At 38.8% G+C, this 16,354-nt stretch overlaps 1 protein-coding gene across 1 annotated transcript; it reads right to left on the bottom strand.

The window, feature by feature from the left end:
- Positions 1–2,397: 2,397 nt before the first annotated feature.
- LOC133623211 (eosinophil peroxidase-like) lies at positions 2,398–9,596 on the bottom strand. Its single transcript, XM_061986301.1, has 16 exons — positions 9,454–9,596; positions 9,188–9,272; positions 7,448–7,623; positions 7,231–7,363; positions 7,022–7,148; positions 6,740–6,946; positions 6,305–6,659; positions 6,085–6,245; positions 5,760–6,018; positions 5,529–5,699; positions 5,222–5,459; positions 4,957–5,156; positions 4,835–4,858; positions 4,512–4,544; positions 3,316–3,387; positions 2,398–3,223 (listed from the first exon to the last, which is right to left on the bottom strand). Exons 1-16 carry the CDS (start codon positions 9,506–9,508, stop codon positions 2,787–2,789), a joined length of 2,733 nt encoding a protein of 910 aa, XP_061842285.1. The 5' UTR covers positions 9,509–9,596; the 3' UTR covers positions 2,398–2,786.
- Positions 9,597–16,354: the final 6,758 nt, after the last annotated feature.

Below are 16,354 nucleotides of genomic sequence, written 5' to 3'. Positions count from 1 at the left end.
CACACAAGTGAATGCAATTCATACTTGGTCAACAGCCATATAGGTCACACTGAGGGTGGCCATATAAACAACTTTATCACTGTTACAAATATGTGAACCCACACCAAACAAGAATGACAAACACATTTCGGGAGAACATCCGCACCGTAACACAACATAAACATAACAGAACAAATACCCAGAACCCCTTGCAGCACTAACTCTTCCGGGACGCTATATATACATATTGCGCACATATGGTTGCACCATGCATTGACAAAAAACAAAACAAAAAGACAATTTCAACACTACTTTGGTTTAGGGTTGTACTGTATACCGGTACTAATAAAGTACTGGTACTAATGAATTAAAAACGGTGCTTTACTGCCTCTGAAAAATACCGTTACTATTTTTTTTTACGGACATTATTGTGTGCCGTCGTTACGTCGTGACATTGCTGGAGCAGTACTTACGAGCAGACACGGTGTGGAGACATAAGAGGCAGAATGGACGCATATTGGCTCAAAAACAAACGATAAATGTGGAGCTATAAACACTGAAGGTGCTTTAAAACATAGCGAGCTCGTGGCTAACATTCAGCCGCAGTCGGCAGTGTTTTAGCTACTTCTAAATCACTAATCCTCGCCTCCATGGCGACAAATAGAGTACGTTTCCTACAAGTATCATCCCTGCAGGACGAGGAATAGCTAAGCATGCTTTACTACACACTGTAGAAGGATACAATAGCTAACCGCTAACAGAAAGCTGGCACTTCGTCAATGTAAACAAAGGGGTGGCTCTATACATGTAACAATACCAATTGCAAGAGCCCTATATAGTCAATACTACAATGATTACATTGATAATTTTTATTATCACAAAATCTCTTGTCATTTTTTTAAATTGTTTATAAAGTCTGGAAATACGTCCTTGGAGACAGGAGAACTTTAATTATGACCAGTGTATGATCCTGTAACTACTTGGTATTGGATTGATACCAAAATGTGTAGTATCACCTACTAATGTACAGTATCCAAACAACAACAAAAAAAGTGCTTATTAGGTTTTAACATAAGTGTAGATAGAACATGTTAAAACAGAAAGTAAGCAGATATTAACAGTAAATGAACAAGTATACATAATAAATATATATATATATAATACATTTTTTACCCCTTGTCCCTCATCATTTTGACAAAACAATAGAATGAGAAATGACGGGTTCAGAGAATCTGGAGAAATCACTGCACGTAAGCAGCTAAGCCCGTGACCTTCGATCCCTCAGGCTGTACTGCATCAACAAGCGACATCAGTGTGTAAAGGATATCACCACATGGGCTCAGGAACACTTCAGAAACCCACTGTCAGTAACTACAGTTGGTCGCTACATCTGTAAGTGCAAGTTAAAACTCTCCTATGCAAGGCAAAAATCGTTTATCAACAACACCCAGAAACGCCGTCGGCTTCGCTGGGCCTGAGCTCATCTAAGATGGACTGATACAAAGTGGAAAAGTGTTCTGTGGTCTGACGAGTCCACATTTCAAATTGTTTTTGGAAACTGTGAACGTCGTGTCCTCCGGACCAAAGAGGAAAAGAACCATCCAGATTGTTATAGGCGCAAAGTTGAAAAGCCAGCATGTGTGATGGTATGGGGGTGTGTAAGTGCCCAAAGCATGGGTAACTTACACATCTGTGAAGGCGCCATTAATGCTGAAAGGTACATACAGGTTTTGGAGCAGCATATGTAGCCATCCAAGCAACATTACCATGGACGCCCCTGCTTATTTCAGCAAGACAATCCCAAGCCATGTGTTACATCAACGTGGCTTCATAGTAAAAGAGTGCGGGTACTAGACTGGCCTGCCTGTAGTCCAGACCTGTCTTCCATTGAAAATGCGTGGCGCATTATGAAGCCTAAAATACCACAACGGAGACCCCCGGACTGTTGAACAACTTAAGCTGTACATCAAGCAAGAATGGGAAAGAATTCCACCTGAGAAGCTTAAAAATGTGTCTCCTCAGTTCCCAAACGTTTCCTGAGTGTTGTTAAAAGGAAAGGCCATGTAACACAGTGGTGAACATGGCCTTTCCCAACTACTTTGGCACGTGTTGCAGCCATGAAATTCTAAGTTAATTATTTTTTGCAAAAAAAAATAAAGTTTATGAGTTTGAACATCGAATATCTTGTCTTTGTAGTGCATTCAATTGAATATGGGTTGAAAAGGATTTGCAAATCATTGTATTCCGTTTATATTTACATCTAACACAATTTCCCAACTCATATGGAAACGGGGTTTGTACATATCTTACTGAAAGATCAATAAAAATCTTTGTCACTGTAAGTGGCACACCATGAAGTGTGCTTGAGTACAGTGTTTTTTATTGGTATATCTTCAATTAAATCAAACTCACAAGAAATCAGGAAACGTTTGCTTTTATTCAAGAAGCTCCAATAGTATATCTTAATGACGGTTAAATAAACAGTGTGAAGGCTAGGACAAGAAAAAGATTTAAAAAGGCAGAATTAATTACAAAAAATAAAAAGTGATAACTTGATACTATTTTTTTCCTGGAGTCTGGTAGTGTAGTTTGTATTTATATCGTTTACACGGCTCTTCGTTTATGCACTCTTACAATTAAAACACAAATTAAAAAGCATGTAAAATTATGGAAAATTCCACATGGTCACATAATTCTTATTTTAACAACTTGTGATGGTGGATCAATTCTTCTCTAACTGTATTTATTGAGGTGTGTATGTTTATTTTTGCCGGACTGTACAAGAGTGCTTTGTTTTGACTACAGCTCTACTCCTCAGTAAAAATCAGATGCCCTGAGAAGTAGCTGTCTCTGGTCAGACCATTGCCACCGGAGTTGGCCACAAGCCATACCTCATCTCCTACTCCCAGCGAGAGGTACGTGCTTCCACTGGCTGTGATGTAACCGTCTTGCCTGGTAGTGAATGAATGCAGGATCAACTCTCCATTGCGCAACAGGTCCACACTGGCCGCGTGGTCATAGATGGTACAGTGGAATTGGAATTCGTACACCCCGGCATATGGGCATGTAAATTTGCCACTGTTGGTGTCATAGCTGTTCTGTCCATTGTAGATGGTCTCGCGGAATGGTATTGGCACACCAGGACTGGGGTAGTTGTTGCCTAGTCTCACAGAGTAGGCCACATGATAGCTGGAGGTTCCGGAGGATCTGTAGGATCCGGAGGGGCTGTAGGGGCCGGGTGGTCCTGAAAAAAATGTATATATAAATACCATTTGGCCTTAGAAAGTTCAGATCTTTGCCACTGTGATATCAGTGGTATTGTTGTGTCTGACTCACCCTGTGGCCCTTGGGGTCCAGGGGGTCCAGGAGGTCCAGGAGGTCCAGGATGTCCATAGGGTTTGGGGGTTTCTGAAATATATTAAGTAGAGAACCAGGAGGTTATTTCCATACCCAAGTACTAGATGTACTAGGTGTGTCCCAAAATATATTTCTCACTCCCAATACGATATTGGAACCTTGTGTATTGGCCGATATCAACAATAATCCGATATCAGTCCGAATCATCGTACATAGTAAATCTGTCACTGTTTTAAATACCGACCATTGTTCTTTGAGTAATGTCATTTGATCAAGCCTTTTCTACCATTCCACACTACAAAATGATAAAAATAAATAACTAGACTTTAGAATAAGCTAGAGTAGTGGTTCTCAAACTTTTTTCACCAAATACCGTCCCAGAAACCAGTTGGATCCCCAAGTACCACCATAAAGACCAACATTAAAATACAGTAGCGTGATAGGCCCAAGTATTCATTAAAAACACAGCAAAAGTTTAATTTGACAATTGTATTTAACCATTTTGGCCATTGTAACAATACACACAGTTCGAACAGTAACACTGTGTTTTAGTACATAGGAAAATAAAACACCGTACTTAAATAATAAATCAAACAAGGTTATTTTGCACATAATTAAGTGGTTCTTTGGCGTACCACTAGATGAACCACAGTTTGAGAATCACTAGGCTCGCGTCTATCCTACACACTTCTATAATTTTATACTGTGGAATGTTAGAATGACAATGGCAATAAAGTTACTCAGAGAACAATGGCAGGTATAAAAAAACACTAACCTTAGGACAGATGTTTGCTTTTGAAGTGGAGCATAAATATGTTTTTGCGACACCTATTAGTCACAACTATTCACTAAATTAGACACATGACACAGTAAGGTGAATGACGCGGACACCTTTGTCACTGGATACTTTCTGAGACGCTTCTGCTTTGGAGACTTTGTATGTGTAAGTAACATGCAACTATAATTATTTGAGACTTGTTTATGTTGCAGGACTTCTTGTATCTGAGTTTTAAGATGCAAGCCGATACCATCCCATTGTTTTAGTTTTTTGCTGATATCGGGCAGATATCCAAAATCACTATCGGATTGAGACACCCAAACCAAGTATGAAACAAAAGTATTCGCACAATATATTGTGCGTTATATGAACAGATTTAAGAAAAAGTTGGATTTACCTGGTGCGGAGGGGGTAGTCGTGTTTAAATCGCCTATTAAACACAACAAATAAAGTTTGAAAATCAAACAAGTATTTCAAAATACAAATATTTGCAACATTGTTAGATGTTAAAATACATTTCAGAACCCCCAAAATAAGTTGGATTTAACTGGTGGGTAAGGGGTAGTAGTAGTTGAATAGCCTATATAAAATGTAAATTAAAGATGGGAAATTGAATTAGTATTTCAAAATACCATACTGGCGTAATGTAAATTGTTCCAAATAATCTCATAATTTGATTAAAAGTGTATGTTAAAAAAGGTAGTTCTGTGCTTTACATACCTGGTTTAGGGAAAGATCCATGTTCTATAACACATATAATGAAGAATAAGGAAGTCAGTCATTCCAAAACACAAAGCCATTAACATTAATTTCGTCCAATAGATTTCAGTGGTAGGACTCACCGTCCTCCTGCCATGGAGTGAGGTCCAGTGAAGGGATGTCAGCACATTTGGTGTAACCGTAACCTCGTGGCCGGAACAGGAAGGGATTTTTTGGAACTTCAAACACACCAGTGTTGTCACAGACGATGCGGGAAAATGACGTTGCCAACAAAGCGGCTCTCTGGGCCTTGGTGAATACTCCTTCTTTCTCCCACCAAAATCTAAAAACAACAATTGATATCAATACTGAGTTTGTAAGAGAGAGCAGCCTAAACATTTTTCATACCTGTCTCCCTCGCGAACCTTGCTGAACTGAGTTCCAATCAGGCAGGCAAACAGGGGACCAACTCTTCCTCCGGACACAAGAGGTTCTACTATTCCTCCGAGCCATAGATCGATGTTATCAGGCGTGCCATACAGCTCTATCAGCTTCTTGGCCAAGTCGTCGTTTTTCAGCACTTTAGCCAACTCTGTCTCATTTTGAGGTTGTGACAGACCACAGAACTTACGCCATTTGTTGTATCCTGAGAAAGGGTAAAGATGAAAAACACTCTGGAGATGATGCACTGTGTGCAAAAAGAATAAATGAATACCTGGGATGCCATGGTCTCGGCCACGCTGCATATTGAGAGAGGCCAGATCAAGTGCAAACTCAAAGGAGAATTTAAACAGCATGTCTCTCAGTTCATCCGTAATGACGGCCTCCTGGACATTCAACTTAGCCGGCCGACCCAGTTGCCCCCTCAAGAGAAGGTCTATACCACCTGAAATGATTGAAGTGTGTTACGCAGGGTAGGGTAAAACAGCTACAGATGTGGCTCTACCTTCAAAAACAACCCTCCATGGTGTGTTCAAGGCTGTGTGCAGCAATGGAGAGGGGAACACCGGGTGTTCCTCGTAACTACCGTCAAGCCGGAATACGAAGGGTTGAACCATAGAGTGGCCAAAGCGAAAGGCAGCTGCTCCGAATGCATTGGCGACAGTAGGGTCCACGGTCTTATCATAGCCGGGGTAGGTGGACAGCTTCTTGGATATTACTTCTGGACCGACGATGTGTTTCAAGAAGTCTCTGAATGTGATAATCTGGAAGACAACAACAATATTAATTTGCACTTGATTATTATTTATGCGGCTGAGTCTCGTTCTCACCTGTAAATATGCTCCATTGATTTTGCGTGCTTCTTGGTAGATTCTCTCTCCATCCCACTTCGGATTTAGTTGTCGCAGGGCTCGAGCCAGTCGGTTGTGCTCCCGCAAGAAGAGCGTGTGTAGTGAGGTCAAAAAAATGTTCTCATTGGTGCGTTCATCACCTTCAAAGTTAACATGAAGTCAGATGGATTCTGTTGCAATCAACACATCTGTCACTCACCTGATAGAAAGCAAAGCACTTCCTGGGCTTCGGGGTCGTTGGTGATCCGGGCTCGGGTTGCACACAAGTTGGCTCCCATAGTGGTGAAGGGCAGCAATTCTCGGCCTTTGTCAGTGAACTCTGTATTGACCCTCAGCAAACCCTCATCCGTGTCAAGGTTGCGTAGAGCCTTTGCTTTGGCATCTTCTGAGCCGTACACCTGATTCGCGTCAATATATGATGTGAGGCCGTTCAACTGTTGCCGCACGTTGGCTGCGCCAAAGATGGAGCCTGTGGGGCCAGTCCCACACGTGGTACTCGAGCGGAAGAAGGCGATGCACTCCTGGAAGCCGAAGCGTGGGCCATTCTTGGGAATCTGTTCAGAGGACAATGTGTGGGTTTGTGAGGATGTGTTTGTGATGTTGTATTTTTGGAGGACAATGTTGAGACAATGACCTCGATGGGGAAGCAAGGTTCGGTGCGCTCGCAGCTCTCGTCACAGTCAATGCCGTTACTGAACGAACGGATGACCGGAGAATGAGGTGTGATAGTCAGGTCGTGGTCCATCCACTGTCCAAAGGAGGTCAAGAGGTGAGTGAATACCTCGTCGCTCACCACATTAGCGATTGGTGTGGTCAGAACACGATTGGACACCTTTCGGACCTGATGGAGGATATTATTTAACTCAAAATTTCACATAGATGACCTCAATCTAAGCTAAAATGAATGATGGTATACCTTCGGAAGAACGAAGCCGTTGAGCTTCACAGGCTCAAACCCCCGAGGCACAGTGAGTCCATCCTGGTACTCAGCAGGCAGGAAGCGTGCAAAGGGAATGTTTGAGGCTCCCCATCGGGGATTATGCCTGCAGGCAAGTGGGATTAGCTAATTAATTACGAAAAACCAAAACTTGGGACGGGGAAAACAGCCCGGAAGAGAGATATTACTTGTTGTTGCAGACGCCGGTTATGGTACGAAAGACGTTAACGTTGGGTGTTGTCCTGCAAGAGGGGTCGCGTTGTCGAGGTGAGCAGCCTGTCAGATCTGAAATGAACTCCAAATCCTCCTCAGACAGCAGATCTGACAACACACACAAATCACCAGTGATTAACAGGGTGCCATTGACAGGGTCTTATTGATACTTGGTGTTGTACCCCCACTCACCGGTTGCGTTGAGCGAACGTCTCTGACGTCTTTCCGCCGATCTTTTGATAATATCCAGTGCATTGTTCATGTAATCAGAAGATCGGGCTATCTCACGGGTGACTCCCCTAGGCTGCTTGAGAACGCGCAACACATCCTGAGGTCTGGCTGAGTTCCGTTTGACACGCTCAAGGCACCTGTCGGGGCATCAACCGGTGCCATATGACAATGCAAAGTCTGAACACTTAACCAGAACATTCTAAAGACATCAACTTCAAGAGCTGGGGTATAATAGTTTAACAAACTGTTTTGTCAAATCTATGGAACAGTCGACCTCTGTACACATTCAAATAATTATTTTAAAGCTATCTTAAAACACTTTTATTTGCCAAAGAGTATACAATTTGCTTTTTGACACAGTGAGATGATGATTTTATGGAATGAAATTGTTTTAATTGACACGTAATTAGGGCCTCTCCACCCTGTACGCAGAACACACAGTCTGTGGGCGTAAAGGAGCGCATATAACATGCGCAATTAATGAATGACAGGGCCCTTCATAAGAACTTTCATTATAAATTGATTCCTAGCCCCTTCCTGCTTCGTAACTGAGAAGAATATAATGGCAGATTTCCCCTCGTTCTTCCAGTAGCTCCTGTAGCACACAGCATTAGTGCGAGTTTGGCAAGACAGAAACTACAAGTTTCAAATTCCGTTTGAGGTAGTGAGGTCTATAAATGTAATGTTTTAATGACGTTGAAATTGTTATTTTGCACTAAAAGAAATAACGAGGGAACAATATATTTCCCATGAATTTGTTTTAGCGCAAATGATGGATGACATTTTTTTTTTTTAAGTACAAAAGTAGAAAAAAAAATTCACATTAATGGAACAAGTGTGAACAAATAACAAATACATTTCTGCCCAGAACCCCAAATTAGCCAATGGCGGCCCTGCAGGTAACATTTGTTTTTAATTACTTATTTAATCATTTCTTCTTATTGTACTGCTGTTTGTTTTGAGTTTTTACTAGTTGCTCTGGTGCACAGCAGTATTGTTAGGGATGATCTAGAAAAAAATAAAAAATTAAAAATACAAATACAAATAACATATATATATATATATATATATATATATATATATATATATATATATATATATATATATATATATATATATACGTTAGGTTAGGAAAAAACACAGAGGCTATTTCATCCCTACAAGCTTGTTTTGCAGGTGTCCCTGCTCTTCAGGGGATTTTGAAGAGCAGGGACACCATCTTCAAAATCCCCTGAAGAGCAGGGACACCTGCAAAACAAGCTTGTAAGGATGAAATAGCCTCTGTGTTTTTTCCTGACCTAACGTATATTCTGCTTTACCACGGTATTGTGCGCTGTATAACGGATAAACCACAGAAACCGACTATATATATATATATATATATATATATATATATATATATATATATATATATATATATATATATATATATATATATATATATATATATATATATATATATATATATATATATATATATATATATATGTATGTATGTATGTGTGTATGTATATATTACAGACACTTCTCTGAAGATACAATGCTAGCAAAGTTAATAATAATAATAATAATAATAATAATACCAAAAAAATTAGAAAAGAATTACAATAAATTAGATTCATTTATTTAAAAAAATAAGCATATCGATTATTTGTCCTCGGGTTAATTTCTTTCTTCAATAGAAAAAAAGTGTAAACTCACTCTTGTCTTGAATATTCATATGCAGAGTCCACTTTGGCGATGGCAGCGTTGACAGCTCTTTGAATTTCCTCCCTGCTCACTTGTTCTAAAAGCAAATATTATAATAATGATATATATAAAAAATAAAATAAAACATTTGCTAAAGCATCCTGCAATGACGATGGGGACTCGGTGCCGACCCACGTCCACAGTCATTGAACATTGCTCGGGATGAGAATACTGTAAAGCAGTGTAAAATGTACACAGTAAAATGTGTTTGTACTTACGAGCATTCACTTGCAGCCAAAGCACTGCAAGCAAGAGGCATAAATGCCGAAACATTTTGGGAAAGTCAAAGATTATATTCCACAAACTCACATAAAAATGAAAAAGATGAACATAAAAAGCGAAGAGAACCTGCCACAGAGCACTAATGCGTGCAAGTGTGGAGCTCAGGTGTTGTTCGGCGTTTTATAAAGGAGAGTCACTAGAAACATTTAACGTCACCAAGAATTTGGAGCATTGTTTTTGTTTTTTGTTTTTGTCCTTCCCAGTTCCGCCTTGGGTAGCGTCCCAGTTCAACCACATCAATTTCCAAATTATGAAATTATAAAACGTAGATCGCGGAACAGTCGGTCATTTAGGGATTATCATTATTATTATGCGTTCAAGAGTCTCAGGCCATAAAACTCTTGAACGCATAATAATAATCCCCTAAACAGCCCCCCCCCCCCTCCAAAAACGGATTAACTCGCTGGAATATATAAAGACAACATAACATACATCCGTAAACGTGAATGCATATGAAAAAGTGCAATATATTTCTCTGTACAGTAATCTATTCATTTATATCTGCACCTTATTGCTCTTTTGTCCTGCACTACAACGAGCTAATGCAACGAAATTTCGTTCTACTGTAAAGTTCAAATTTGAATGACGATAAAAGGAAGTCTAACTCTTAGATGTGTTAGAGAAACAAATACAATACATTTGTTGTTTATTTTAAACACAAATACCATTTGTTTATAAATCATTTGAAAGCAAACAATGTTACGCCTTTATTTATGTATTTACTAACACCATGTTTACAGATAGTGTGTATTCTCCGACAGCAACAAAGAATATATGCCCTCCGGAAGGACATCCATCTTTGCAGCAATCTACAAATCAGGCCTGTAGGTTAGAATGGCCCGGCGGAAGCCATTTTTCAGTAAAAAGTTTGCCAAAATGGCCCTGAAAGACTGTCAGACCATGAGATACGAAATTCTCTGGTCTAATGAGTCAAAGATTGAACTCTTTGACGTGAATGCCAAGCGTCATGTTTGGAGGAAACCAGGCACCGCTCATCACCAGGCCAATACTATCCATGCAGTGAAGCATGATGGTGGCAGCATCATGCTGTGGGGGGGGTTTCAGCGGCAGGAACTGGGAGACTAGTCAGGATAGAGGGAAAAATGAATGCAGCAATGCGCAGAGACATCCTGGATATCAAAAAAACAACACTTCTCATCCAACCTGACGGAGCTTGAGAGGTGCTACACAGAGGAATGAGCGTAACTGTCCAAAGATATATGTGCCAAGCTTGTGGAATCGAACTCAAAAAGACTTGAGGCTGTCATTTCTGCAAAAGGTGCATCAACAAAGTATTGAGAAAATGCTGTAAATACTTATGTACATGTGGTTGTTTAGTTTTTTGTTTGAATACATTTGCAAACATATTAAAAAATATATATTTTCACATTGCCTTTATTGGTTATTGTCTGTAGAATTTTGAGGACAAAAATTATCTGTATAATAAAAAGGCTGTAATGTTAAAAATGAGGAAAAAGTGAAGCGCTGTGAACACTTTCCGGATGCACTGTAAGTTTTTCTTTTTTATGATATCGGCACACATTAATAAGTGAGGTATGAAAAATGTCCCCTATACACCACAGTGTAGGATAAGATAGGATAGACTTTATTAATCAAACAATGAGCAAATGATGTGGCTGCAGTGCAGATACAACAAGTCCACAAAAAATAAGGTAAAAACACATGAAAACAAAAGGTAAACTCGAAGAACATTAACGACATAAAAGACATTGAAAGAGGACAGACCCGATGCAACCAGCTGCCATTTCAGCAGCGCCATTTCTATATACAAGTACAAAGTAAAACACAATGAAAACCCCAAAAATGGGCAATTAATAAGACATATTGCACACATATGGTTGCACCATGCATTGACAAACAACAAAACAAAAAGACAATTTCAACACTACTTTGGTTTAGGGTTGTACTGTATACCGGTACTAATAAAGTATTGGTACTAATGAATTATAAACGGTGCTCTACTGCCTCTGAAAAATACTGTTACTCTTTTTTTTTACGGACATCATTGGGTGCCGTCGTCTCGTCGTGACATTGCTGGAGCAGAGGCGCATGTTCGGCCCCGCACACGTACGCAGTACTTACGAGCAGACACGGTGTGGAGACATAAGAGGCAGAATGGATGCAAATTGGCTCAAAAACAAACGATAAATGTGGAGCTATAAACATTGAAGGTGCTTTAAAACATAGCGAGCTCGTGGCTAACATTCAGCCGCAGTCGGCAGTGTTTTAGCTACTTCTAAATCACTAATCCTCGCCTCCATGGCGACAAATAAAGTACGTTTCCTACAAGTATCATCCTATATATACTGTATATATATATATATATATATATATATATATATATATATATATATATATATATATATATATATATATATATATATATATATATATATATATTTGTATATATATATATATATATATATATATATATATATATATATACACATACATACAAGCCCCGTTTCCATATGAGTAGGGAAGTTGTGTTAGATGTAATATAAACGCAAAATAATAATTAACTTAGAATTTCATGGCTGCAACACGTGCCAAAGTAGTTGGGAAAGTGCATGTTCACCACTGTGTTACATGGCCTTTCCTTTTAACAACCCTCAGTAAACGTTTGGGAACTGAGGAGACACATTTTTTAGGCTTCTCAGGTGGAATTCTTTCCCATTCTTGCTTGATGTACAGCTTAAGTTGTTCAACAGTCCGGGGGTCTCCGTTGTGGTATTTTAGGCTTCATAATGCGCCACACATTTTCAATGGGAGACAGGTCTGGACTACAGGCAGGCCAGTCGAGTACCCGCACTCTTTTACTATGAAGCCACGTTGATGTAACACGTGGCTTGGCATTGTCTTGCTGAAATAAGCAGGGGCGTCCATGGTAACGTTGCTTGGATGGCAACATATGTTGCCCCAAAACCTGTATGTACCTTTCAGCATTAATGGCACCTTCACAGATGTGTAAGTTACCCATGTCTTGAGCACTAATACACCCCCATACCATCACAGATGCTGGCTTTTCAACTTTGCGCCTATAACAATCCGGATGGTTCTTTTCCTCTTTGGTCCGGAGGACACGACGTCCACAGTTTCCAAAAACAATTTAAAATGTGGACACGTCAGACCACAGAACACTTTTCCACTTTGTATCAGTCCGTCTTAGATGAGCTCAGGCCCAGCGAAGCCGACTGAGTTTCTGGGTGTTGTTGATTAACGGTTTTCGCCTTGCATAGGAGAGTTTTAACTTGCACTTACAGATGTAGCGACCAACTGTAGTTCCGGCCAGTGGATTTCTGAAGTGTTCCTGAGCCCATGTGGTGATATCCTTTACACACTGATGTCGCTTGTTAATGCAGTACAGCCTGAGGGATCGAAGGTCACGGGCTTAGCTGCTTACGTGCAGTGATTTCTCCAGATTCTCTGAACCCTTTGATGATATTACGGACCGTAGATGGTGAAATCCCTAAATTCCTTGCAATAGCTGGTTGAGAAAGGTTTTTCTTAAACTGTTCAACAATTTGCTCACCCATTTGTTGACAAAGTGGTGACCCTCGCCCCATCCTTGTTTGTGAATGACTGAGCATTTCATGGAATCTACTTTTATACCCAATCATGGCACCCACCTGTTCCCAATTTGCCTGTTCACCTGTGGGATGTTCCAAATAAGTGTTTGATGAGCATTCCTCAACTGTATCAGTATTTATTGCCACCTTTCCCAACTTCTTTGTCACATGTTGCTGGCATCAAATTCTAAAGTTAATGATTATTTGCACCAAAAAAAATGTTTATCAGTTTGAACATCAAACATGTTGTCTTTGTAGCATATTCAACTCAATATGGGTTGAAAATGATTTGCAAATCATTGTATTCCGTTTATATTTACATCTAACACAATTTCCCAACTCATATGGAAACGGGGTTTGTACATACACATATATATATATATACACATATATATATACACATTTTTTATACACATACATACATACATACATTCATATATATATATATATATATATATATATATATATATATATATATATATATATATATATATGTATATATCAACTTTTACCGATTGCCCCGCATAATGTTGACAAAACAATAGAATGAGAAATGACACAATATGCGATATTAGGAGCCTTTGTTTGCTTATTTATTACTATTATTTATTATTATCTTATTTTTTGACTAAATTATTTTTTGATTGCAATATGAAATATATTTGAAATGTATCATAAGGAAAGAAAAATAAAGCCAATAATAAATGTATTGTGTGGTCCCCTTCATTTTGAAAAGAATCGGAAAGTATTGAAATACATTTTGATACTGCTACCAGTACAAAAATATAAGTATCTGGACAACCTGCTGCCATTGGTTAGACACATAATCCATACAATTGTGAAGTTACAGCATATGGTTGTAACTTTATTGTAATTAACTGAAAAACCACTGCACTGCAGTTACAGTAAATTGCTGTAAAGATATTTCACAGTAAATTACTGTAAATGTTACTTTGAAAGTAATGAAAGTATTAGCCAGCAAGTTGCTGTGAATTTACTTTTTGTTTGTTTAAATGAATTGAATAGTTCCCTAACAGGTCATCAAAACATGATTTTGTGTAATGGTAGCTATTTTTTATTTCATTTTATACATACAATGGGGGAAATTATATGGGATTGCTCGCTGATTTTGTATGTTGACCCCTTTGCAAAGACAGTCCAGAATTGTTGTGGTGGGTTTATTTCACCTGAGAGATACATAATATTTAGGAAAAAAATCCAAAAAAATGACATCACCAAATTTTCTGGACCATAGGGCTCCCCGGATTATACATAAGTAGCACTGCCGACGAGCTGGTCTTTTCAGGTCTATTTTCATACAAAAGGCGCACCAGATTTTAAGGCGCATTAAAGGGGTCATATTATGATTTTTATTTTTTTTCTACATCTAAAACACTTCCTTGTGGTCTACATAACATGTAATGGTGGTTCTTTGGTCAAAATGTTGCACAGATTATGTTTTACAGACCATCTTCAAGCCGCTTTCTGACCGTCTTGTGGGCGGCTTATTTACATGTTGCCACTTTGACTGCGCCTTCTCCCACCATCTTTGTTGATGCTGATAGTTTCTACCGCTTCCATAGTGAGTCTAATGACATATAAGTTAAAACTGCATGCTACTTTATATTAGAAATGGCAACAGCGGAGGATGAATCCCCTACGACAAGAGGATAGAGAAAAAGAAGCTCATTGACTAGAGCGTGGACAACAATGATTGATGCGCGCACATTTTCGAGACATATGCAGATCCGAAATACACATCAGCAGGAACCAATAGGTAAGAAAAGTTAGTTTTGCATAACTGGTCGAAACAAAACGCAAGATAATATGTCTCCTAATAGGTGCCACTTAGGGTCCTTATACACACACCATAATAATATCCGTATGTTGAAGCACAGTACGACTGACTATGGTAGCCGTAATGCTCTGACAATCTATTAAGCAGTGCGGCTTAGTAGTTTACCAAAAATGTTCTAAAACATTATGACACATTTTTGAGCGCCGTGCGTAATGTTCTACACAAAGTTTTGGTGAACAGGCATCAACCTACAGTCCTCACATATGTCTTATGTCTAACTACCATCTACTGGTCCCACTTATCATTACACCATGTACCAAATAAAATTGCTTCAAGGTCGGTAAGCACAACCAGAATTAATCCGTACATTAGGGGCTCCGGAATATAAGGCGCACTGTCGATTTTTGAGAAAATTAAAGGAATTTAAGTGCGCCTTATGGTCCGAAAAATACGTTAGATAAAGGTTAGAAATTAATGTATATATGGAAATGAGTACATTGCATTCTGACCCCTATAAAACCAGTCATGTGTCCAAAAAGTACACCTATTATTCAGGTCCAATTTGAAAGTAATTCCTAAGATAAAGACAGAAATAATCAATATTTCCCATTCAAACCTTTCCCCCACTATGGGCAAGTGTTGAACAGGACCTGTATGGCCAAAATGGGACTGAAGACTGACAAAAGATTGACAATATTTTAGAAAATGAAAGAAATGTAAAATAACGATTAATCGCCATTGCTGTGGAGCTGCAAGATTTTCTTGATGATTCTGAGAAAGGTGAGGGACGAGCCCAGAGTTTTAAGTGAGGAGGTGATTTATAATGTCAATGGAGCTGGGATGCCAGTAGGGGTGTGGGAAACAATCGATTCGAATTGGAATCGCGATTCTCACGTTGTGCGATTCAGAATCGATTGTCATTGTTAAAAAAATCGATTTTTTTATTTATTTTTATTTTTTATTTTTTATTAATCAATCCAACAAAACAATACACAGCAATACCATAACAATGCAATCCAATTCCAAAACCAAACCCGACACAGCAACACTCAGAACTGCAATAAACAGAGCAATTGAGAGGAGACACAAACACGACACAGAACAAACCAAAAGTAGTGAAACAAAAATGAATATTATCAACAACAGTATCAATATTAGTTACATTTTCAACATAGCAGTGATTAAAAATCCCTCATTCATCATAAAAATGAACAATAGTGTCACAGTGGCTTACACTTGCATCGCATCTCATAAGCTTGACAACACACTGTGTCCAATATTTTCACAAAGATAAAATAAGTCATATTTTTGGTTCATTTAATAGTTAAAACAAATTTACATAATTGCAATCAGTTGATAAAACATTGTCCTTTACAATTATAAAAGCTTTTTACAAAAATCTACTACTCTGCTTGCATGTCAGCAGACTGGGGTAGATCCTGCTGAAAT

This window comes from Nerophis lumbriciformis, linkage group LG12 (assembly GCF_033978685.3).
Source record: "Nerophis lumbriciformis linkage group LG12, RoL_Nlum_v2.1, whole genome shotgun sequence".
Classification (NCBI taxonomy): domain Eukaryota; kingdom Metazoa; phylum Chordata; class Actinopteri; order Syngnathiformes; family Syngnathidae; genus Nerophis; species Nerophis lumbriciformis.
This window is presented reverse-complemented; position numbering and strand designations above follow the sequence as displayed.